The sequence below is a fragment of the Mirounga leonina genome, unplaced genomic scaffold, assembly GCF_011800145.1.
Source record: "Mirounga leonina isolate KUSES-001 unplaced genomic scaffold, KU_Mleo_1.0 Mir_151, whole genome shotgun sequence".
NCBI classification, from domain to species: domain Eukaryota; kingdom Metazoa; phylum Chordata; class Mammalia; order Carnivora; family Phocidae; genus Mirounga; species Mirounga leonina.
This window is the reverse complement of record NW_023270377.1, coordinates 98,599,378-98,623,567: the sequence shown is the minus strand read 5'-3', so window position 1 is coordinate 98,623,567 and position 24,190 is coordinate 98,599,378. Positions and strand designations below refer to the sequence as shown.

General features: G+C 48.4%; 1 protein-coding gene across 2 annotated transcripts in view; it reads left to right on the top strand.

Moving 5' to 3' along the window:
* The window catches only part of CCDC93 (coiled-coil domain containing 93), an 88,823-nt gene extending 73,931 nt beyond the window's left edge, over positions 1-14,892 (top strand). For both annotated transcript variants that reach the window (XM_035008169.1, XM_035008168.1), the window contains 5 exons: positions 1,327-1,409; positions 3,374-3,411; positions 4,840-4,924; positions 9,592-9,705; positions 14,485-14,892. In XM_035008169.1, coding sequence (XP_034864060.1) covers positions 1,327-1,409; positions 3,374-3,411; positions 4,840-4,924; positions 9,592-9,705; positions 14,485-14,538 — 374 coding nt within the window. In that variant the 3' untranslated portion in view covers positions 14,539-14,892. The remainder of the gene's footprint in view (positions 1-1,326; positions 1,410-3,373; positions 3,412-4,839; positions 4,925-9,591; positions 9,706-14,484) is intronic.
* Positions 14,893-24,190: the final 9,298 nt, after the last annotated feature.

The window sequence follows — 24,190 nt, the reverse complement described above, 5'->3', positions numbered from 1 at the left end:
TCTCCCTGTCAAATAAATAAAATCTTAAAAAAAAAAAAAAAAAAAAAAGAATAGTATTTCATACTGAATAGTTCATGTGGTAATTTTTATACAAATTAGACAGTTTGATATTGGGAGCATTTTTAACTGTTGCCTCAAAATACCTGTATCGGGTTATTAACCTCTGTTACCAAATACGTACAGCAGTATCTCCAGCCCCCGCTCATCTTTGAGCTGCACCGCTGTGGGGAGGCACAGCTCTCACTGGGTAATAAGATTAAAAGTTGGCTGATCGGCTTAAAGATTCGGGTTTAAATGTTAGTGGCAGTTGCCCAAGGAAACCACCAGTGCCCATGGCCTGCTCTGCCTGTCTCTCTTCTCCAACTCGTGCTGCTCCAGAGGGACCTGCGTTCAACAAGCAAGAGCCCCTGGGAAAGCAGACCCCACTGCCGTCCGGCCAGTGCCTGGTAACTGTTAGACATCAGGATCTTTGGTTACAGCTACATTGGAGGGTTCAGCTTAGGCCCAAAGCCTGATTGTGAATCCAGGTCTTGGGATTTTATCCCCCACTGTATGCTAAAAGAACTCAGAGCGATGAGGAAGGCACATAGGCGCAGAGCCATGTGGGGGCCACCCATGCACCCACCCACAAAGCAGGAAGACGAGCTGGGGCAGGAATCCTTCCCCGCTGACCTCGTCCTCTGGTGAATACGGCCCAGTCCCAGTCCTAGATTTGGGTGCTTTCCTCCTATGTCATTCTATAGGGAAGAGTGAAAAACAAGAGGTGGACAGAGATGCAGAGTAATTTTATAGGAAAGGATGTTGGGAGCCTGGTAAATAAGATCTCCCCCCTTAGTCATATGCACAGAAATGGGAAGAAAATTCATACTCCTTAGGCACATATTCTGCCCTAGGTTAGGCATGACATTCATCTAGTAGATATCTTGGAGGGCCTGCTGTATAGGCCCGTGCTAAGCATAGGGATTCCAAAAGGGAGCAGACTGTGGCTCCTGCTCAGGAGCAGTGTGGGAAGGGAGGACGCCACCTAAGCAGGAGGAGGTGGCATGGTGGCTTCCTCATCCTTGCCACCTTCCCCTCAGGGTGCCTCACCTGAGAAACCCACCCGTCCCACATGCTGCCAGGTTCCTCGTCCCGGCTGGGCCAGTCACAGCAGGCCGGCTCCCGCCAGCCTGAAGCAACTCTGCACAGGCTTGTGTGCACGGTGGGGCTTCCACACAGACGCCTTGACACGCCGGGCTCCTGTGGGTGGGCTTCCTGGGGCAGGGGGAGCTTAGGATTGTTCTGATGCATTTTCTTATCCGTATGTTGATTTCTTTACGTTTACAGTTTCGGCAGTGCACAAAGAAACCAAGCAGTTCTTCACTTTATATAATACCCTGGATGATAAAAAGGTTTATTTGGAAAAAGAGGTAAGAACCTGTATGAAAAGCAGATAACTTAATCAGAAGGGCAGAGACAGGGCTGTTGACCCCAGGAAGCTCAGCCGAACTGAGTGGGAGGCGGTGGGCGGGCGTGGAACGAGCGCCTGCTGTGTGCCCCATGCTGGGTCACAGCCTTAGAGAGTAAGAGACGCTTCAGAGCTAATTTTGCACAGGTGCATGGGCTGACATGGGACTGGGGGACTGCAGTCTCGTGCCTTGTGAGAAACGATGTCTGGAGAGAGACTCAGAAGGCGCACGTGGAAGGGGCCTGGGTTGGCAGAACTTTAGTTTGAGTTTTAAAGGAGTAGCTACATAAAATGGGCATGGTGGGCTCATTTGAGTTGACACGCCAGGAGTGAAAAGGGGTGCCCCGGGCACTGACACCCCCTCCACATTACTCTGACACTCAGGTTAAATCCACTCATGATTCAGGGCTCCCTCACATCAGATGACAGATGATTGGAGCACGGTGGCAAGGTGTGCAGCTGTGTTTTAAGGAAGGAAAAGGAACAATGTGGTCTTCATAGTAGCAACACAGTGGGATGGAGAGAGCATGCACTTTTCAGTTGGACAGATGGGGGTTTTATTCTGTAAGAGAGGGCATTACACCCGCTTTGCTTGACTGTGATGGAGACAGAATGGGAAATGATGGTGAAGGTCCTTGTATCTGGTGGCTCCGGACACATACTAGTTCTGCCTACCCCCTCACCTTGAGGTCAACAGAATCTGTTTCCATTTCATCGTCACTTTGCCGCCTGGACTGATTGCCCCCTTAAGAAGAATGATATCACAGGTGCATCTTTCACGTGACCCCCAAATGGAGGCATGTGTAATTAATGTCAGCTTTCTTGGCTATTGTCAATTGAACAGATCAATCTCTCTCCCTAGAGGACACTTCTTGAGAAGGGGCATTGAGTTCTGTTTTTCTCTGTATCCGGGGTCGTCCACAGTGACAGGCACATGATAGGCATTTGATAAATATTTGAGTATGAGATGAGTGCATTTGGTAGGATTTACGTCAGACCTGGGGGGGTAGCCCTGCCACACACTGTGGCCTTGGGGTCTTTCTGCCTAGTGAGGGGAAGACTTACCAACCCTAACTTAGGGACAGGCCAGCCCTTCTGAGAAAGCCCATCACCTTCCTTCATCAGTAGTGTTTAAAGTTATTGCATTCTTTTAAAAACTAGGAGTGTGCAGGGGCGGGGTGGGAGCCTTTTAATTCCAAGCCATATTAACATAGAACTTTGTATTTGCATAAATTGTGCCTTTTATTCCAAATCCATTTACGCCTGTGCTGTTTTAGCTTTCGAGCATCCCTGTGGAGTCCTAAGGGCAAGAATACCATTTCCGTGTTACAGACTCAGGTCCAAGTAGGGTCAATGACAAGCTGAGTTAGTGACACAGCCAGAAAGAAGATGAGGTTTCTGGCCCTCAACTCAGCCCTGCCCCGGACTGTATTGCTGGGGCAGAGAGAGGGTCCTCCTGTGCGGGCTAAGGCCTTCTCCGTGGGAAGGGGGCTCTCAGAGCCACCCAGCAGCTGGCCACATTGGGAAATTACAGGATGGGCACAGTGTCCTTGCTCTTCACCCCTAAGCTGATAGCCCTGAAAATAAAGAAGACTGTTTGGTGAGGAAGCAGGGACTGGTGGTAACTGCCCAAAGGGCCCTAATGGTAGCTGAGTGTCTTCTCTGCTGGAATTTAGGCCCTTCTGGGAGCCCTCTTCCTCCATTCCTGGGGTCATGGGCTGTCAGAAGGTAGATGCTCTGGGAAAAATTGTGGGACTAAGCACATGCTGCTCTTTTTCTCACGTTCTTTCATCTCCGTAAACAAGGTGCGCTGCTTTCAGAAGCAGTGTCAGAGAGACAAGACAGCCTTGCAGTGGTTGGGGCCATGCAGGGCTCTTTCTACCTTTTGCTTATGGTTTTTCCTTTTTCTCTTCCTTTCCTCCTCAGATCAGCCTGCTGAACTCCATTCATGAGAACTTCTCACAGTAAGTGCTGGCCGTCCTCCTTCCTGTCAGTACCTCGTTGTACCCTTCACTGTGCATTCGGCTCGCCTCCCTGTGACAGGAAGTACGAGGGGCGAGACGGGGCTAGACAGGTGGTTTTACACTCTCATCCCCACTGCAAAGTGCACCTGTGTCGTGCTTTACATGTTCTTGCAAAAATTTCTCAGTGTTCTTGCAAAAATACAGTGACGTTAGAGTGAGTTTGAGAAACACCAAGGAGTATCTTGGGGGAAAAAAGTAACTTTCAAGTAATTTGTGCCTCACTACTGTAATCTCTTCGTATATTACTTTTGTCTTGTTAAGATTAGATCAATACCATTAGTTCTTGAGCACATAAAGATGCGTCACAATTTAGATAATGAAATAATCTACTTTTTTAAAAAGATTTTTAAAATCTAATGATAGGTTTTGTTTCTAGGTGAGTGTGCATCTTCCGAAGTACTTTATGCAGATAAGAATTCTTTTTCCCCAAAAATTGTATGGCAAGGCCCACCTGTACTCAAGTCGTACCAGCCCTCAAGCATGCCCAGTGGCCTGCTCACCGTCCGGCAGCCCAGGGCTTGCTGTCTATATAGCAGGCTCCCTTTGCTTCCAGCACAAACCTCTCAGCCCCTGGCAGGTGACCGGTGACTAAGATCTGAATGGATTACAAACTCCAGATCTTAAGCTGCATTTCTAACTACAAACAAACCAAAAAGAAACCACAGCTCCCTGATAAGATTCAGATTCAATTAGTGCCTTGACGTTTCTAAAAATGGTGCCTTCATCATTATTTCCTGGTAATTGAGAGAGGCTGCAGTGTGTGATGGTGCTGTGATGAGTTCTGCTCTGTCAGCCCGTCCTGTGGCAGAATTCTCAGTCCCTGCATCCCTTGCTCGGATCCTTGTGGCGCCGTTCCCAGCACAGAGCAGGAAGTGAAGGGGATGGTTTCAGGACACCAGGAAATCCACTCCTTTAGCTGCTGCCCTTAGAAACGAAAGCAGGTTTCCTGACCGTGGTTTTAGGGAAATCTCAGAGTATGTCTACCAGTCTTACGCAGTACCTCCAAATCCTCAGATTTCTAAAAACTAAATGGAATTCATTTCTTAGGCAGTGCATGTGATCATCAAAGTAAGAAGTATTTTTGTTGATTTTAATAACATTGTATTTTGCTTTAAGAAAATACATACTTAAGCAAATTGTAGAGAAAGCGAGGAAAACAGATTAATATTAATATTCAGTTATAAGAGGAGGCTAATTGTCGTGCCTTCCTCGGAGTTTAGAATCCCTAACTTCCTGGGACCCAGGGGCCCCCAGGAGTCCACCACGCCTCGCAAAGGCATCATCTGGGCACCGGGAGGACTCCTTGATGCCTCCCCCTTCCTCAGCGTCCTGCATGCTGGTCTTCACTCTGCTGATTGTTCCTTTCAGAGCCATGGCCTCCCCTACTGCCCGGGACCAGTTTTTACGTCAGATGGAACAGATCGTAGAAGGAATTAAGCAGAGCAGAATGAAGGTGAGAGGACTTGTTTTCTGTAGTGCAGCCAGGATCTCACACCGGTTACGGAGAAGGCCTTAGGAAGAGCAGGCCTCTTCTGCTTATCCTGAGAATGTGCTCCCAATCCTGAAGACACACCTTCAGTGTCTGCAGCTTGGATTCCCAGTAGACCTCCGACCCTGCAGTGGGCAGCACCAGCTCCACAGGCTGGTGGTTTAATGGAAGCTCTCAACAGTAGCCCCATGGACTGAACATCTACTATGGGCCAAGCATGGTGCTAGTCCTCCTAGAAGCCTTCCTAAATGAGTAGTGTTACCCGCATTGTATAGATGAGGAAGCCAACTTTCACCAATGGACTTCTTCTCTTGCCCACTGTCTCTTCTTCACTGGATCTTTGGTTCCTGAAATTCTACCATTAGAGATTCATTCCTTAGGATGCTTGAGAGCATTTTAGTTTTCAGGAATCCTCTGTAAAAGACGCAAATAATTACTGAACTGAATTCTGAAGTGAGAGGATATTATGCCTCAGAAGAGAAAAGAGGAATTGATAAGCATTGAGAGTTCCAGAGATAGCCTTACAGAGAATCATTCATCCTGGGGCCAGCATGGAGTTTTCATCACTCTGTGGCTCTGCACTTGGGCCATTTTGACCGTAGTAAAGATTTGATGACTGTTTAGAAACCAGACGTAGCTACAGTTTTCTGCTGTTATAACCAGATGAGTCTTGGCTAATACTTCCGAATCTCTTACTTTTGATCCCTTTAAAAACGTGGATCACACCAGAGTGGTCCTCAGGCATGGCAGTCAAACTCTGGGGACTCGGCATCTCCTCTCTCAAGCTTGGGGCAGAGTGGTGCAAGGGGTGATGTCAGAATGTGAACACACGAAGGAAAGGGTGCCTGTAGAACTTGGCATCATAAAAACCCACTCACAGAAGGCCAGCCTTCATGGTTCCTATAATCTCATCTCACAAGAGATGAACTAAGGGCAAAACCTCTTTATGTCCCTTTCCCTGTTGAAAATATTAATCTCTCCATTAACGACTTCAATAAAATGATGTCAGTGGAGGAAAAAAAAGAAATTACCACTAGTGACAAGACTGTTCAGCCCCAAAAATGAAAGCAGTCAAGAGGCAGCACGTGATCTGCCTTGTGCATGTACACAAACCCCAGCCAGGACGGTCCCTTCTTGATGAGCTAGGTAGGGTATAACGGAGGAGGAGGAGGACAGAGAGCCTAGCTAACCACAAGCCTTTAACGACCCAGATCACAGCGGGGCGGACCTTTCCGCCCTGCTGTCATGCCATCATGCTCCTCCTTAGGGAGCCACTCTTTTTTCTTGAGAATGAAAGAGAGCTGGAAAGTGGGGGTCAAGGGGAGGGAGAGAGAATCTTAAGCAGGCTCCACCCCCAGCGCAGAGCCCGATGCTGGGCTCCATCTCACTACCCCCAGACCATGACCTGAGCTGAAATCAAGAGTCAGAGGCTCAATCCACTGAGCCACCCGGCACCCCGCAGAGCTGCTCTTGTCCATAGTAAAGAACACTGGGAATTGATTATTTTGTTGTTGTTTTTTTCTTTGGCTTCCCCTTCCTGTTTACCAGGAGATGCGTTCCTAGGAAAGGATGTGGATGTGATCCATTCATTCTCTCCATTCTCCCCCAGGCTTCATGCTGTTGGTACCTCAGTGCCGACCAGTGAAAGAGGCTGCTCTGTGTCTGTCTCCCCAACTAGATGGTGGGGTACGAGATGCCCACGGGCAGAGAGGGTTCTCTTCCTCATGTGAGCATCACCAGTGGCCAGCCCGGCACCTGACCCATGGTGGGCTTTCACGACCTGTTTGCTGAGTGAATGAATTCATTCAATTGACTGCAAAGGCAGTTCTCAAAGAGGGTTCCTGGTCAGGTTTGATTATTGGCCGGCATTTCAAATGCAAGAAGGCTGTCTTTGCAGGACAACATTCGTTTGGATGCATGTCTTTTGAAGTGTTTGTTTAAAAAACCATAGCCCTCCCTCTATGGATGCCATGGTGGTTCCTGCTCAGAGTATATGTGGCAGGGGAGTCTGTGTCCTCATGGAGCACACACAGCCCCGGAATTGGTGGGTATGGGACGTGCACGGAGTAGACCACAGACCAGCAGTGTGTACATGTAACAGGAAAGGTGTGTACAGTGCACAGAAGAGCTCCTGAGTGAAGAGAGAGTCACATCCTGGAAGGCATTTTATTTTATTTTTTTAAAGATTTCACTTATCTGACAGAGACAGAGAGAGAGCACGGGCAGGGGGAGCGGCAGGCAGAGGGAGAGGGAGAAGCAGGCTCCCCGCAGAGCAGAGAGCCCGATGCGGCGCTTGAACCCGGTTCCCTGGGATCATGACCCGAGCCGAAGGCAGTCGCTTAACCAACTGAGCCACCCAGATACCCACTGGAAGGCATTTTAACCTCATCCTGAGGAGGTGAAGTCTCTGGCTCTCTGGAATACTGGGAGCAAGTGCTCCGCAAAAGAATCTAGGGTTCCCGACCTAGAGCGTGAAGGGGGATGAGCAAGGAGTGGAACAGTGGGCCTGGGGAAGGGCTTGCTAGGACAGTGTGAAAATAAAACTCACACCTACGAGTCAGCTCCTGATTCTGAGGGCTCTTACCGCCTGTTACCAAGCGCATTCTAGGTGTCCAGTATGAAGACAGAACAGTCTTTATTGAGTACTACCCTGAACCAAGTGCTGTGTCATTCACTTAACAACTAGTGTCATACATACCTTGTAACCTGTGATCTAGGTGATATTATCCTTATTTTGCAACTAAGGGACCTGTCATTCCAAAAGACGAAATAACCTATTCAGGGATACGCAGTGAGTGACAGAAGTAGGATTGGAACCCAGGCCTTTCTGGCCTCGAGGTCAGTCCGTTTCAGGGTTGCTACACTACCTTTCCTGGTTGGACCTGGGGTTCAAATTAAATTTATTAAAGTGCCCTGTTTATGTTGCTAAGACATAGTCATTCATGGCCAGATTTTCTGCTGGAGGACAGAGCAGGCAGGAAAGGTCCGGGATCTATCCGCCAGGCTATGCGACTTAAAGGGTAGGGACCCAGCAGTGAGGTCCCACCCAGCTCAGCAGAAAAGGTTCCTAGCAGCTGTGGGAAGTGGTGACAGGAACCATAATCATCTGGACAGCATCAGGAAGCCTGCCAGAAGGGATCAGGGCGGACTGCTGAGCCAGGGATGAGTGTAAGATGGCCCTGACCAGAGTCCCCGGGGGGACTGCCCTCCTCTGGGAGACCTCAGGGGCAGGCAGGTTACCAGACTCCAGACCTGGGCTCAGGCATGTGACCGGTGTCCATGTGCAGACCTGTGGAAAGAAGAGGGCAGGGGGCTCAGTAGGTCACCAGGTGATTTAGGAGCTGGATACATGGTCAAGAGTGGACCAGGCAGATCAATGCCCATGTGGGTGGGATAGGCTGCGGGGACACCAGGTTGCAGTTCACCAGGTGATGGGCCCGTGGCCTGGAGAGGCAGATGACTAGGATACAGTGCAGCCAGTTCAGCTTTAACCTGGATTTACTGCTCCGTCCCTTCCAACGTGTAAGTCAGAAGCCCTGCTCGGGCATTAGAAGACCAGTGATTCCGTCTAGCATGCTCTTGAGCACCTGCTGCGAGCCAGGCACCAGCTGGCCCCCACAGCTTTCTGCCCTCACCATCTGGGTGATGCTCTCGCTTGCTGCTGGAAATAGTGCACATACCACTGCCGACTCTGCCCAGATGTCACCTCCTCAGAGAGCCCTCCATGACCATCCAGCTGAAGAGGCCGTACACCCACCCGCCTCTCTGTCCCCCAACCCAGTCACTCTCTTCACAGTAGCGATCATGAGTAGGAATTTGCACATGGAGCTCATTGCGCAAGGTGCTTGGTTAGCATCAGCCCCTCTAGCGTGCACCACCCTCTGTGGGAGCAGTGATACCGCCTTGTCACCACTGTGTTTAGTCCTCAGGGTGACCATGCAATATCTGTTGGAAGACTAAGCTGTCAGGTACCTTAGGAAAGTCTTTAACCCAAATCCAGCCTTTTGTTTATGAGGTCACTGTCCTGGAAACACTCTAAATTTTCCACCAATAGAAAAATGGGTAAGGTAGCAGTGTGATTGGGAATATTGTAGAGTTTTTAAAGTTTTGATTGTTGAAAGTGTAAAATAGCATGGAAATACTTACATTGAATGAAAGAGGACTCAGTTATTTACATAGGAGTTTCTCAACCTCAACACAATTAACATGATGGGCCAGATGACGCCTTGTTGTGTGGGGGCTGTCCTGCATGTTGTAGAAAGTTTAGCAGCATCCCTGGCTCCTAGCAGAAGGTACTCTCTTCACAGCTGTGGCCATCTAATCCATCCCCACATCCCACCTCATGCCCTTCAGGGGGCAAAATCACCCCTGGTGGAGAACCACCAGTCTGTTGATTGTGAAATTGTAATCGCATACACACACACATACAGATGGGACAGTTAGTGCCCAATGATAGAATTGCTGAGTAAATTAGAGAAACCGCTATGTAATACCATGCAAATAAATAGGTCAATCTCAGAAGTGATGTAAAGAAGTCCATGAAAATGTTGGTAGTAGTACCTTTTGGGTGTTGCCTGCAGGCCTTGGTCACTACATGCCCTTCCTCACCATTTCCCAAAATGTTTCAACAGATGGAAAAGAAGAAGCAAGAGAACAAGATGAGAAGGGACCAGTTGAACGACCAGTACTTGGAATTGTTAGAAAAGCAGAGGCTGTACTTTAAGACTGTGAAGGAGTTCAAGGAGGTAAGAGGGAGATAGGGCAAGGCAGGGAAGGCTGTGGGGGGATTTGTGTTCATCTCAAGAGGAGCCTTTAAAAACCAGAGTGGTTGCCTGGTTTCCCACTGGTCTGGGGATGGGTAACAGCAGGTTGGCAGTGTGATCCAACAGTAAAGTACCGCATCTAGGTAGTTCAGGACTGCGTGGTTCGCTGGCCCATCTCGAGTCTCGAATTGAACGTTCTGAGAGACATCACAACTTTATTTTCATTCCCCTAACGTTTAGTAAGCATATTAAACTCACAAGTAAAATAGCATCAGAGGCCACCTGGAAGCAGCATTTGTTACACATTCAGAGCTGGAATTTTCCTTCCCCCCCATCTGAGGTGGGGGAGGGACCTTGAGAAGCCTGTGGGAAGAGTGAACTTCGAGCAAGGCAGGCTTGGGTTCGAGCCCTGCCTTTACCACTTACCAGCTGTGCACTTGGGCAGTGACTGAATGCCCCCACACCTGTTGCCTCGTTGGTGGGTTCTGCTGGGTCAGGTGAGGGGTGAAAGCTTCTAGCACTCCATCTGCCTCCTGTAACACCCAGTGCTCAGCTGAATTTTGTTTGTCCCCATCTTTTTCTCCCTGCATTTGGACAGGGTTACTCTCCATGGGTCCAGAAAGAAAAGTGTTTGCCCTTTCCTTAAGAGATTTTCTGGAAAGGAGACTTCATTATGTCACTTACTAGGATATCAGCAGCTTCATTTTCAGGAATTCCTAACCCAAATCCATGTGGTTTCAGTGAGTATAGAGATTTTGCTAAATATAGAGGGGCTGGAAGTGTCGGTTGTAGCCTGGTGTTAGGTCCACAGAATAAAAATTAGTCTTTTCATACCAATAATTTTATTCCTGTATATTTTTAAAAACTTGTTTCCCTCCCTCCCTTCCTTCTTTCCTTCCTTCCTGATTTTTCCTTTTCTACTTCTGCTTTCCTTTTTTTTAAATTTAACTTGTGGAGGCCACAACCCATAGACATTTCAAAATCTCTCACACTTTCCATAAATGATCTTCCTGCTCCTACCGTGCCCCTGGGGATACATCAGGTTGTTAAACAGACCCACTCTCTGTGTCAAGGAGCTTGTGTCATGGTTGGGGAGACAGATAACAAGCTAGGAAACACAAAGCCTAGTAAACAAGTAATAACCAATGAGAACTAATTTCAGTTTTTGCCGGGGGTGGGAGCACTAATGGAGATGGTGTGGTCAGGGCAGGTCTCTTTTGGTGCGGACTTGGCCATGGGCACAGCAAGAGTGAGACCTAAGGCCAGGCAGCTGGAAGAGTGACTGGGTGATGTGCTTGGGTCTAGGAGCCCCTTGTGGTTAGCGGGCATTGGAGCTGAAGTTTCGGAAGGGCTAGTGAGCGAGCTGGCAGGGATCCAACAGGACCCTCCACTCCCCCTCAGAGCTCTTTTCCCTCTTTAATGCAAGTAACTCAGAAAAAAGGCCCAGCGGGGAGGAATTAAATGTTGCTGGGACACGCCAGCACTACCCTTATGACAGCAGAAACAAAAAGCAGATAAGTTGAGGAAGATAAGTATAAGCTGTCAAAATCAAAGCAAATAAAAGCGAAATGGAAAAGCTCCTTCTCGCACTATGCGCTCTCAGGGCTGAAGGCTAAAGATGACCTCCCAAGGCAGAGGTTCCTTCAGAGACGGTAAGCATCAGGCTTTCTGTGATCCTGCCTCCCCAGGTGCAGAGACCCTCGCGTCAGAGAGCATGCGTGTGTCCCTCCGGGCCGCTGAGACCCCTAGACCATGTGCCTGCCCATGCCATTTCCCTCCGTCCAAAGCTCGTCGGGGAAAAAGGGAAGGGGAATATATGTTCTTCAGACAACTGAATAGATTTCATATAAAGGACTCACCTTTAAAAAAAAAAAAAAAAGCATATTTTCTTGTTTTTTGACATGAAAATGATAGTATTTATTCTTTATTTTTTAACATTTTACTTGGCAAAAACTTAAAATTAGCAACTGCGTGTCTGTCCTGAATTCTTAAACTTTTTCCACCCGCTTCTCTGCGGTGACTCGGCCCCTCCTTGGGGCCACCGCAGCTTGAGGAAGAAGCGCTGGCGGAGGCTCACGGCTCCCCAGTTTCCACCCCATTCCTTCAGCCGGAGTAATTGTGCTGTTTTACAGACGGCAGTTACCAGATAAGATCTCACGTGTGGTAGATTGGTCTGAAGGAGCAGACTTTCATCCCAGGGCAGGGTCTTCTTCCAGAACCCTCTCTGTCTGCTTTCTTTCCTGCCTGGTCTCCTCCTGGGTTCTAAATCCCTGCCGCATCCTGGTCTCTGGCACTTGTGGTGGCTGCAGGTACTATTCATGCAGAGCGCAGCAGCATCGCGGAGCACGGCCCTGGCCACCTTTGTCGTTCCCTTCATCAGGTCTGGCGTACTGCACGTTCACTGAGCAGCTCCAGTGTTGCCCCCTCATCCTGACCCCCAGCCTCCCCGGCTGTCGAGGCACTGGTTAGAGACATCCAGTGACCTCTAAGTTTCCAGTGGCTTGCTCATCGCAGCAGGTGTGATAATAGCAAGTCGGCCAGGGAACAACACGTACTCTGAAATCTCTTTAATTGCCGTATTACGTTAAGTAATTACGTCTCTAAACCACGGTCTCTCATAAGGTCACCAAAGCGAGCTTTAAACTCTAGCCTAGCACTGACGAATGCAGGCCGTGCATTTTCATGAAGCTGACTTTGAGTACATAGTTTCGAGGGGGCTGAAGTGCCGTGTCTGGCACATGGTGGGCCCTGTGTGGTCTTGAGTAGGACAGAAACAGAGGCAAGTTTTTTCCCTTCTCTTCTGGAAAGAAATGCCTAAAGGACCCTTTCTGCATTTGCTTTGAACAGATGGACAGTATCATTCTGTAATTTCCCCAAGGGCCTCCGGTAGATTGCATGAAACTTCATGAGCGCTCACACAGAGCAGGTGACGGCCCAGGATACCCGTACTGGGAAGTTCCGGCACCATCTCAGCTTTGTGTACATAGACTGGCCCCTGCCGGGGACGCCACCACAGGAGCATGTTGATGCTGCTGAGCTGTTTTTGCCTCATTTAAAAGTTCAAGTGGAAAAAAATAAATAAATAAATAAGTGAGCCCTAGCACAAAAAATTAAAAACTGATTTACCCGGATAGACTACAGAGAAGTTTGTTATGTTGCAAACTTGATCAACCAGAGAAAGATGGACTTTTTAATAAATTGTTGTAATATTTAAAACAAAACAAAACAAAAAGTTCAAGTGGGTGACAACAAAATATATTTATTCATTCTTTTGTTGTTTTATCTTTTTCTATTATGGAAATTTTCAAAAAATACACAGAAGTAGAGAAGGTAATTTAATAATAGAGTAGTATGACTGCCTGTTCTTGTTCCATCTTTACCCCCACACCCACGCTTTGTTTTTGGCTGGAGGCTTTCTCCCCAAGCAAATCGCAATAACTCTTTATTTTATTTTATTTTATTTTATTTTATTTTATTTTATTTTATTTTTTTATTTTATTTATTTTATTTTATTTTATTTTTTATTTTATTTTATCTTCAGTAACTCGTTTTTAAAAGGACAACTTTCTTCTCTAATGTTTCCTCTCAACCTCTTTCTCTTACCATGGCCCAGGAACAATTAACTCCCTCCCCCTCCAGAAACATGTGCTCAAAAAGTGTCAGAGTGCCTTGCTTCTGACAGTCAGTCAGCCTTCCCCACTGGCCCAGAGCCCAGCTATTTCCCAGCACTGAGGAGAAGGCTAAGTACCTGCAGGTGAACTGGCACTTAGTAAAAAAAGGGTCACTGCATCCATGAGCCATGGCACTGCCAGAAAGAACCAAGGGCCTCCAGGAGCACCTAGCCAGGCCCAGGGAAATGGAAATACTGACTTTGGGGGTCTTGGATGCAGAGGGTTAAGGTGGAAGGATTTCTTCCACACTAAGGGCATCTCCAGGGAAGCAGGGCTCCTGGAGGCCTGGCCTCACTCTTGGGCCGGGGCCCTCCAGCTTGCCTCTCCAGGCCTTTCCCACTACCACGTTCACCTCTCAGCTTAAACCGAAACCAGATTCCTGGTGACATGGCCCAAGGAAGGAGGGGACATTGTTTGCTAGCAGGTGGAGGTATCCTGAGCTGTCAAGGCTGGTGGGAACAAGAGGGAAGGAGCAGGTGTAGTGAGAAGCTCTGGAACATGTTTGAAGAGGTGGATACAGAGTGATGCAGAGGTGACCTCGCCCCACTGGATGCAGAGGGACCAGTGACCTCCCTTAGCACCTGCAGTAATGGATTTCATACAGCTCATTTTTAAAAGGGGAAGTGTCTCTCAGTGCATGTCTCTCAGCCGGTCTTCTGTGAGTTTCTTTCTTAAAGCTAAGGATATACCCAATCTCCACTGCTGTCAGAGTAAGAACTTCGCCATGGGCTCTGCTTGCTGAGGTGTGCCATTCGTCACCCCTTTGGCCACGGGCTCCAAGGACCTTCCCCTTCCTTATCATAGTGGTCCATGGGTTCCTAAGTATCTGCTGGCTGCTTCTGGCCCCTGAGGATTGCAGTGGCTTCCTGAAGTCTTGTGGAATGACAGTGCCTAATCCTCATCCAGTTCTTGGCCTTACAGTCCAGAAGCCCGTTGTCGTTAGTTACTTTGGCACCGAAGATCAGGTGAACCCGTCCTGGCCATTCCGTCTTGCTGGTGGCGGCGTGCGAGGGGGCCTGTTTACTCGGTCAGTCACTGTGTCTCCTGGGACTGGGAAAGCTCATGCACACGTTCTCTGCTTCCTTTCCAGGAGGGCCGCAAGAATGAGGTGCTGCTGTCCAAGGTAAAAGCCAAGGCCTCCTGAAAGTTCCCGGACATCATCGTATGTCACTGATTTTTTTTTTCCTTTAACGCCATGTATCAACTGCGAGATGGTGAAATGGTTCTGAACACTACAGTAGAGAGATGCAGGGGTCATAATCTCAGCACCCGAATATTTTCTTTTTCCCATTTGCTTCCATTTCATCTCTCTGTTGTTGATGGAATCAGACGGTGTAAACATGATGGCTTGGATAACACCCATCATCCTATGAGGAAATACGGGCAGTATTCGTTCTGCATCGGGTCAGCTTCAATTTCTCCAGTAACATTGCACACATAAACATACCTGTATTTGTATGGACTGCCTGAATAAAAAGGAATTCATTTGTTCAGCAAATGTTAATTGAGCAACCAGTGAGAAGTAAGCACTGGGGGAGACGGAAGTATAAAACACAGGCCCTGCACCTCGGGCAGCCAGCAAGTGGCCCAGGGCAGGGCAGAAATAGCCCAGAGCTTGGTCACTTGAGATTTTTGTTTTGTTTTGTTTTGTTTAGTAAAGGCTTTTAGCTGAATGACCAGCCCATGTGAGTGTTGGTCATGTGGGCCCTTCACTTACCCTTGGTGCCTTTTGTTCCTGGCTCCTCGAGACACCAGCTAGCAGTCTTAATGGTGTAACCGCAAGAATGAAAACTCAGTGGCTGCCATTGGTTTAACTCGTACATACGACTCAAGTTTATTTCACCAAAAATTGAAAACAGGGGCCTCATATTGAGGACCCCTACACAAGCATGACACCTTAATATGCCCAGTTCTCACATGAGTACCAGCCAGGCGTGGCTGGTCTTGTGCATCCCTCCCCATTACGCATACACGCCATGAGCTCCACGTTCTGGACAGGTCCTGGGCCACGCACAGAGATGAGACTCACGCACCAGTCGCTGAGCTCCAGGGCAGCATGTGGTAAATGCCAGAGCGACCGGCCACGAGCAGAAAGCAGAGGGCATTGGAGGAGGAAGAGCAGTGGGGCGTGCAAAGATCCAGGAGACTTCGTGGGCGAGGTAGGACTGGAGCTACATCGGAGTGGGGAGTTGCATTTTAATAGGCAGACACAGGTGGGAAGGCCATTTTGGATAAAGTACGACTGTAATTAGAAACTTGAAAGGGTGCAGGGAGAGTCCAAGCGTGCTTGTTGGGCAAGGAGTGGACGGGCCTGTCTCTGCAGGACAGGCAGGCTGGGACCAGCCTTCGGGGGGGCCTTGGAGGCAGGCAGAGCAGTAGACTGTCCTCTGGAAATGAGCAGAGCAGACCAGACGCGGAGCCCCTCCTGCCCTGGCTGTCAGGGATCCAGCAGCTCAGCCGTGTTCTGTGAACCCCAGCAGGAGGTTTGCGCTTCATTCTGCGTGAACCTTGCACACATACTGGTCAGCAGGTACGGACGCGACCCTTTAGAAATCTGATGCCAGATTAGCAGCAGCCATTGGTTTCTGTGGCCGGGCAGCGAGGCCTGTCCGATGAGGCTGGCTGCTTCCAGAGGGATGCTCCCCTGTGCCAAGTGTGTCCTTCCTGGGCCACGTACATCTCCCCTCGGCTGCTCCGGCAGCCGCAGTCATCTGCAGATTGATTTTTTGAAAGGGCCCCAACAAGCTGAAGCACGTGACAGCCAGAGAGCAGGTGGCACTCTGAGGGCGGGGAGAGGGGGGAACAGCAGTTTGCAGATTATTTCAGATTCAGGGAAACGTGTGTTTTCTTGTTGAGAAGCTCTCTTGTTGAGAGCAGTTATGAAATTGTCTGTTTGTCCAAAGGTGGTAGGGAGGTTATATTCTGGGGTTCTGTAGCCCATCTCCATGCTGTCGGGGCAAGTATGGCATGACCACTCCAAAGCAACTAATTAATAACCATTTTTAAAAGTGAGAGGCATTTATTGGGTATGTTTCCAAAGAATTTCATTTGATTTGGTTTTGTATAGGGAGGTATCAGAAGATCTTTTTCCCCTTTTAATCCACAAGGTCTAGTACAGATTACAAGTGTGTTCCTATTCCTTGGACACGTCTTGGATTAGACTGCAGGAGCCAGTTTTGAGAACTGTGTGTTTCCTACAGATGCCCCACAGAGTGGATGGTGCCTTTGTGAGGAATTAGGACCGTAAGCGTGCCTTACAGTCGGGCCTTAGAGGCTGATGTGATGCCCCAAGGCCCACTTCATTTCAGAAGCCACTCAGGAGCGTTCCTCCCAGGATATCTTGTGTTCCCAGAGTATGGGTGGGTATTGGGCTAAGCCCACAGACTTTTCTGGAGTTAAAAAAAAAAAAAAAAAGTCAGCAGGAAACATGCTTAAGTTACTTTTATGAAATGTGTGCTTCTGGAGGAATGAGGCTTCCTGAGGAAGCATTCAGTTTCCCCTCTTCGGTCAGAGCCATGAGCTTGCTAACCTGGCAACCTTCCCGGAGCTGACCACCCGGTACCCTGGCATTCTCCACCAGTCTCGGGGTGGGGCGCCACCTTCCCCAACATGCATCTCACCGAGTACATGGGGCTGCCTTGGTCTAAACCAAAATCAGAGCTGCTGAGCAGTACAGACTAGAGGACCGTGAGGCATGTGGGGAGACATTTGGACATATTTCTTGTTGTCCTTGGCCAGGGTTCGGTCCCATGGGTCCCTGGGGTCAGCTCATTGCACTAGAGGGAGGTGCCAAATGTTAGAGAATGCTGCCAAAGTGACATGTTGGGGTGTTTCCTTTTTGAACAGAGAGAGCAAGCTCATTCCAGGTTTGTCAGGCCTGAGTTCTTGTTAGAGTCTCAAGTGTATGGTTTTCACTGGGTTCTGGTCCATTGCCCATATTCTGTGGGTAGCCAGGTCCTGCCAGTGTCTACTGAAGCAGGACCAGAAGGCCGAGGGGCTGCAACAGATAGCAGGCCTTTCTCAGGCTGAGGAAGTACTTCCTGACAAACAGCGTAGCTCTTGGAAGCTCCTGCAACCAGGAGCAGAGGACGGGGAAGGCCTCAGGCAGCCCTCTGCAGCCTCATGCAGCACCATCCCCATGACCTCAGGCTGACTACTGCTGGCCTTGATCATGTCTGTAATGACCAAAGCAGGCCTGACAGCAAAGGCACTTTGGACCACAAGCAGTGGCCTGTGACCCGGGCCACCTTGATTCCTGTCACTCGGGCATGGCCTCGTCTTGCCCTGTCTGCACGTGACTGATGATCCGTGTACGAGGGAAGCAGCCATTCTAGTGATAAACTTCAGCGGGCACTTTGGCTGAGCCTGAGGTGCAGAGCTGGCTTGAAGCTTGCTTTGGGAAAGAACGTTAAGGAAGTGCTTTCTGCTGTCCTTGTGTCCAGTGCTGGCTTCCGGTACAAGCACATCTTACTGCAAAGCAGTCCCGCAGAGAGCCCCAGCAAGGGGAGGGAGCTGCCGTCCATCTGTGTGGCTGGGTACCGGTCAGCTGGCGTGCCTCATGCGAGCCATCTTCGGAGCCCCCCGGGCCTTCTCTCAGTCCTCTTCCCCAAGTCCAGAGCATTTCTTCTAACAGCACATGGCGATGGGCTCAGAAACGTTTTGTAAAAAATCATGTTGTCACGGTCCCCACTCTTCTCACGATAAATGTGTAAAAGCACTGAGGGGATCTAGTAGCTGGTGTGTGGCACATTTGACATTGTGGGGAATACTGTGGGTTTTCCGCATCAGCCTTCCATCAGTTCCTCAAATGCGCCGAGCTCGCACCTGCCCGTGATTGTTGTCCTTGCTGCTGCCTCTGCCTGGTCCGCCATCCGTCCAAGGTCACGGGCAGTGGCTTTCCGGGACGGCCTGATCTGCTACAGACCCATTCAGTGCCTGCCTGCAGCCCTGGTCACGTTCTACCCTTTCCCCTGCTGTCTCTCTTGGTGGCACAAGCTACTGTTGGATCTCTTCGTCCTTCACGAAGTCTGTTGCGTGCTCACCCCCCAGAGTGGGAGAGCGGTGAAAGCAGGAACCGTGCAGTCTCCCCAGAGCCTGGCTTGGGTCAACAGCCCAGAGATTCTGGCCGCATAAAAGAGCTTTTCTAAATTACAACTTCGCATCCCTGTTAATTAGCAGAGTCTAGACTGAAGCTTTCGTCTGATTTATGCTTTGTTTGCATACAGGTGGACAGTTTTACTCAGCAGCTTGAGAGACTCTCTCAGAGTGTCTTTGTTAGACTCGCACCTCAAAGGTCGGGATGACCGAGGGGTCAGAGGTCTCACACCGTTCAAAGCAATTACCTTTCACGTGGGTTTTTTTTTCTCCCCAGACAGGGAGAAAGAGAAAGGGAACACACCAGTGTCAGAGATGAGGTCATGAGTCTCTTTTGGCTCCAAGTATGTTGTGAACCTCACGGTCACGTGACTGGTTGAAGTGACTCAGCCACATGAAACCAGGAAGTGGGGAGCAGCCGTGGAATGCCGTGCTGGCAGGAGTACGAACGGTACAAATCCACGGGGGGCAGTCCGGCAGTATCTACGAACAGTGCAAATGCACAGACCGCTTGAGCCAGCAGTGCTACTTCTAGGAGTTTTCCCCATATGCAGGGACTTTTACTGCAACATTATCTGTAATAGCAAGAAGCTGGAAACCACCACCAACAGAGGGCAGTGGTTAAGTGAATCATGGTGAATCCGTCCAGTGGGCTGTTAAATTTGGAACAACAGAGTCACTCTGTATGTACTGCCGTGGGATGATCCCTAAGGCGCATGGTTAAGTGGGGGACAAGAGGCTCTTGGTATACTGGTGCTTGTTTTTGAAAGAGGGGAGGGGTTGGGGAAAACGTGTGTCGATGGGTATACACACGTGCGTGGCGCATTCACGCACATCTGTCATGCATACCTGCTAGCGTGTGCCTAGACTATCTCTGGGAGGGTACACAGGAACCTGACAGCTTTGTTTGCCTCTGGGGAGAGGGATGGGAATTGCTTTTCACTGTATACCTTTTGTACCTTTTGAATTTTATACCATGTACATGTATTATCTATTCAAAAAAAATAAAGTTTTTAAATCTTAATTTGATTTGATTTTCTACCAAACAGAAACATGACAGAAGATTCATGTTTGATAAGTCTGCTTTCCTTAGGAATTTAAAGTCCTATGCCCAAAGTAATTAATCTCTCCTTTTCTTGGGTCTTGGGGGGAAATAGGGAAGTGGAAAGGGGGCTCACCTCTTCTGACAGAGCAGCTATAGGGAGAGGAAGCAGTAAGGGGACGGCAAGGGGGCAGTGGACCGTGAAGCAGTTTGCCCCTCTCTCGTGAGGGTCACAGCACCACCTCTGTCCCTCTGGCTTTGGGGTGCAAAAGATGGAGATGGTACCCCTGAGCCAAGGAGACGTTGCTGCTGTTAATCAGTACAAGGTGCATTAAGAGAGCTTCTGTTCTTGCAAGTTGCTGGGGAAGGACAAGGTGTCTAGAGCAGCCTTAACCATTTTGAGACCATGAGAAGAGACATCCCGACACGGGGAGCTTGGCAGAGTGAAAAGATGGGAAGAGCCTGGTTCCCTGAAGCATGGCGAGCCTCTTGAACCAACCCAGGGACCCCTTGCCCCCATATTTCTTGTTCCATGAGAAAAATAAATCCCTGATAGCTCCTTCATTCAACCAACAAATATTTGAGCTTCTCTTGTGGGTCAGGCCCTGGGAATACAGCAGTGAACAAAGCAGACAGAAGAACTTGCCTTCACTACATTCCAGTGGGGAAGACTTACAAGCAAGGTAAGACCATGTAAGCTACAGCCGTGTTGCTTCAGCGTACTGGTTAAGGAAGAAGGATCGGGAGTGTCTGGTTTGGTGGTGATTTGCAATTTTATAATGAATAGTTAGGGACTACCTTCAGATCCTTTACTGGGAACTACCTTGGTTGTCATTCCAGAAACTTCACCAGAGCACCAGTTAATTTGCTGGCCACTGCACATACCCAGTGGTGTACCCCCTGTCAGGGCCTGCTCGGTGTCAGCCTCCTGGTTCCCTCCAGGCTTGTTGTAGATGTCACCAGAGTGTCTACCTTAAAAAATGCCTCCTGCCCCTAATTGCCTCTTTCACCGACTCTTAGCCACCCTGATTTTCTTTGAATTCTATAAACTGCACATTATTTTACATCCTTTTATTTTTGTCCTATAGAAAACCAGGTGTTCTATGGTTTAAAAGCTATGGGTAGTTTCTCTGCATGAATTTAATTTTGATAACTTTTATTTTTTCTTGAGATTTTATTTGAGAGAGAGAGCGTGTGCACACACAGAAGCAGGAGGGGGGCAGAGAGAGAGGGAGAAGCAGGCTCCCCACTGAGCAGGGAGCAAAGGTGGGGCTCGATCCCAGGACCCTGAGATCATGACCTGAGCTGAAGGCAGATGCCTAACCAACTGAGCCACTCAGGCCCCTAATATTGGTATTTTTTAAAGATAACATTTACATGTTTTCAACTTAATTCAGGTAAGAAATAAAATGTGTTTTGCATTTTCTAGATTTGTGTGCTGTTTTGTTTCAGAAGTTTGAATCATTAGTGTTTTTATGATCAAAATTCAGCCTAGAAAAAACTTTCTCCATTGTCTCTTTAGGATATCTGTGTTCTTAGCATTAAATAAATACAAACAAACTGATGACTAGTGAGGGAATGAGCCACCTGGTGAGGGATACCTGTGTGAGGGAGATGCCAGGCGGAGGGGTTACTGAGTGTAAAGTCCTTGAGGTAGAAGCAGGCCCAGCAGGTGAGTTTTGAGGAACGTGAAGGGTACCTGTGTGGGGAATCATTGGAGGCTTTGGAGATTTCAACAGAGACACCTTGGGAGCTGTGCTGACCACAGACCAGGGAAGCAAGGGCAACAGCAAGGACCCCAGATAAGAGATGACTGATAATCCAGATGAACATATACCAGAAACAAAAGTCTTAGACACTGTGCTTACCCTTTTTATACCACACTCTGATTTTTTATGTTCTGCCTTTTTCACGTATGGAACACTGAATTATTTGTTGCCATTCTTCACTCCCCCAGAACAGACACCTTTGTCGTGGCGTCCTGGTGGGTGGAATGCTCTTCCCCATCCTTTGACTTTGGGCTTTTACTTGGTCTGTGGGTTGTTAGCAGACTTGCTATGAGCAAAAGTTTGGAAGCGTGCTTGAGTGGTCAGGCTTGCCCACTTGCTCACCTCTCTTGAAAATAACATACCGTGCTGGCCCAAGGAGGTTGAGAGGCACATGGAACAGACCTAGACCCAAACAAACTGCTGCTTGAAGCTGGACCCAGAAGAGCCCAGCCTGGATCGGTGAGATCCCAGCCAACTCATAGACATTTCAGAGACTCAGACACTTCTCTGTACTACCCAGTGTTAGTGTAGAGGGACCAGGTCAGGGGCCAGAAGAGCAGGCTTCTAGGGATGGTACCCACGTGGGGATAGATGCTCATGCTGGCCAGCAATCATGGTCAGAATCCAAATTCCCGTCCAACATGGCATGAAGAAACATGGAGGCCATGCTAAAGGGGAGAAAGGGAGCATACTTTATCCATTGTACATGACTGCATTATAAAAGAATACCATTGGGTTAGCCCCATCCATCCTACAGACCTGGAACTTTGTGAAATTGGATTCTGACATGAAGATACTTTAGCAAATGAATCTCGACAAGGAAGAGACTATTTCCTCTTACATCCTCCCACCCCTGTCTTAGGTACTGCAAGCAAAGAGATTTGAGGCAGAGCAGAGACATTATGGTTATTAAAGCAGTTCCTGCAATGTTCATTATAAATCAGATACTTTGTCATTGACTGTTATTTTGATACTCTTATTAAAAGGAATTACAGGTGCAGCCTTACAGAGAGTCAGTCATCAACTGATCTGTTTCAGAAATTAAGCATTTTGTAATTATAGTGGTGGTTAGGGAAGGTCCCCCTAACTGAAGAAAAGGGTCAAGTCTGAAAGGTCCAATAGAAGTTGCCACCAAATCAGCAAGCAAGCAACCTCCTTTTAAGAAGGGCTCCACAGGGGCGCCTGGGTGGCTCAGTCGGTTAAGCGACTGCCTTCGGCTCAGGTCATGATCCTGGAGTCCTGGGATCGAGTCCCGCATCGGGCTCCCTGCTCAGCGAGGAGTCTGCTCCTCCCTCTTCCGCTCCCCCCTCTTGTGCTCTCTCACTCTCTCTCTCTCTCAAATAAATAAATAAAATCTTAAAAAAAAAAGAAGAAGAAGAAGGGTCCACATACGTAATTCCTTCCGCCTGGGATGCTTCCATCATGATCCTACATTAAGCCAAATCCCAGGCAAATGAACACGATCATAAAGCATCCTACCCAGAAGGAAGAGTAAACCAAAAAATTCCACAGGTGCCCCTCACCAACTCTACCTAGATTCTTCCTCTAAGGCTCCTGCCTGGAATCCAACTAAACAATGCAAGCAGACCCACTACACCAGGTACAGTGTTCATGCTGCAAAACGCAAGCAAACAGTGAAACATGGAGTCCAGGCCGACTTCTTTTGAGTTCCCGTCCTTCCTCATGCTTGGATACAGGTCAACTTGAGTCCAGATACCAGTTCTGCCATGTATGTACTCATGTGTGACCACAGGCAGGCTACTTACCCTCTGAATGGGGTTCGATGAGGACAGTACCTACCTCGCAGGATAGATGTAGGATCAAATGAGCATTTGTATCTAAAACCTAGTACAGCAGCAACACATGGTGGATGCTTGATAAACAGTATGAAGAGAGGGACAGGGAAGAGGATCTCTACCACCACCTAGTGTGTTTCAGCGGATAGGGCAAAATCCCCAATAGCCCCAAGCGTGAGCCCTAACCCTTCAAACACAACAATGTGCCCATTCCTTTCTTTCCTGGCTTGGTTCACAGAGGATTTGAGGTGGTTGCAGGAAATACACAGACTAGGATAGTAAAATACAAATAGAACAGAAAACACTAGGATAGGGAAAACCTAAGTAAGAATTGGAATTATAGACTGGCTAGAAACCTGAGACACAAATCAATAGGATGCCAGTTCCTACACAGATTCCAAAGTTAGGCCAGAAATGTGGTTCTGTTCTTCCTGATCAAGGGAAAAATGGAAACATAATAAAAGTCCTCATTATCATAAGAAAGCATGCTTCACAAAGAGTGAAACAGAGGACTTCACATTTTTATGTGAAGTGCATTGACATATTTCACATGAGTGTTTCTTCAAGTATCTTCCAATGAAAGAATAAAATTCCAAAATAGGACTTCAAGAAAGCTGTCGTAGAAGGCCATACAAAGCACCTTTGTGGTGTCCCAACCTCTAGCCACAAAGGAATAGTTGAACCACGTACTCTCCCCAGACTGCCTTCAGAATCCCTCCCCTCAACAGGGTTGACATGCAGCAAAGCTGGGACTGTGGATGGTTTGAGGTACGGGTCCTCAATTGCAAAAACACAAAGTTTGGTAACCAGAGGTGGTTTCTAACACATTCAGTGACAAAATCTGATCTGACTCTGTGCTAGCTAGCTATTTTTAGTCTTTTCTCACAGTATAAATATTCATACATTTTACTGCACAGGTTGAGTAGAGACTGCTGCCCCCAACCGAGCTGGGGGTGTTAGCTAATTTATGCAATATACACCATATTGCCTTTCTAACACTTGAAAACACTTCTAAGTTCCAAAGCCCATCTGGCCCCAAAGATTTTGGAAAAGGCACTGTGGACCTCTATTCTCTGATAAACCCCAAAGTACAGG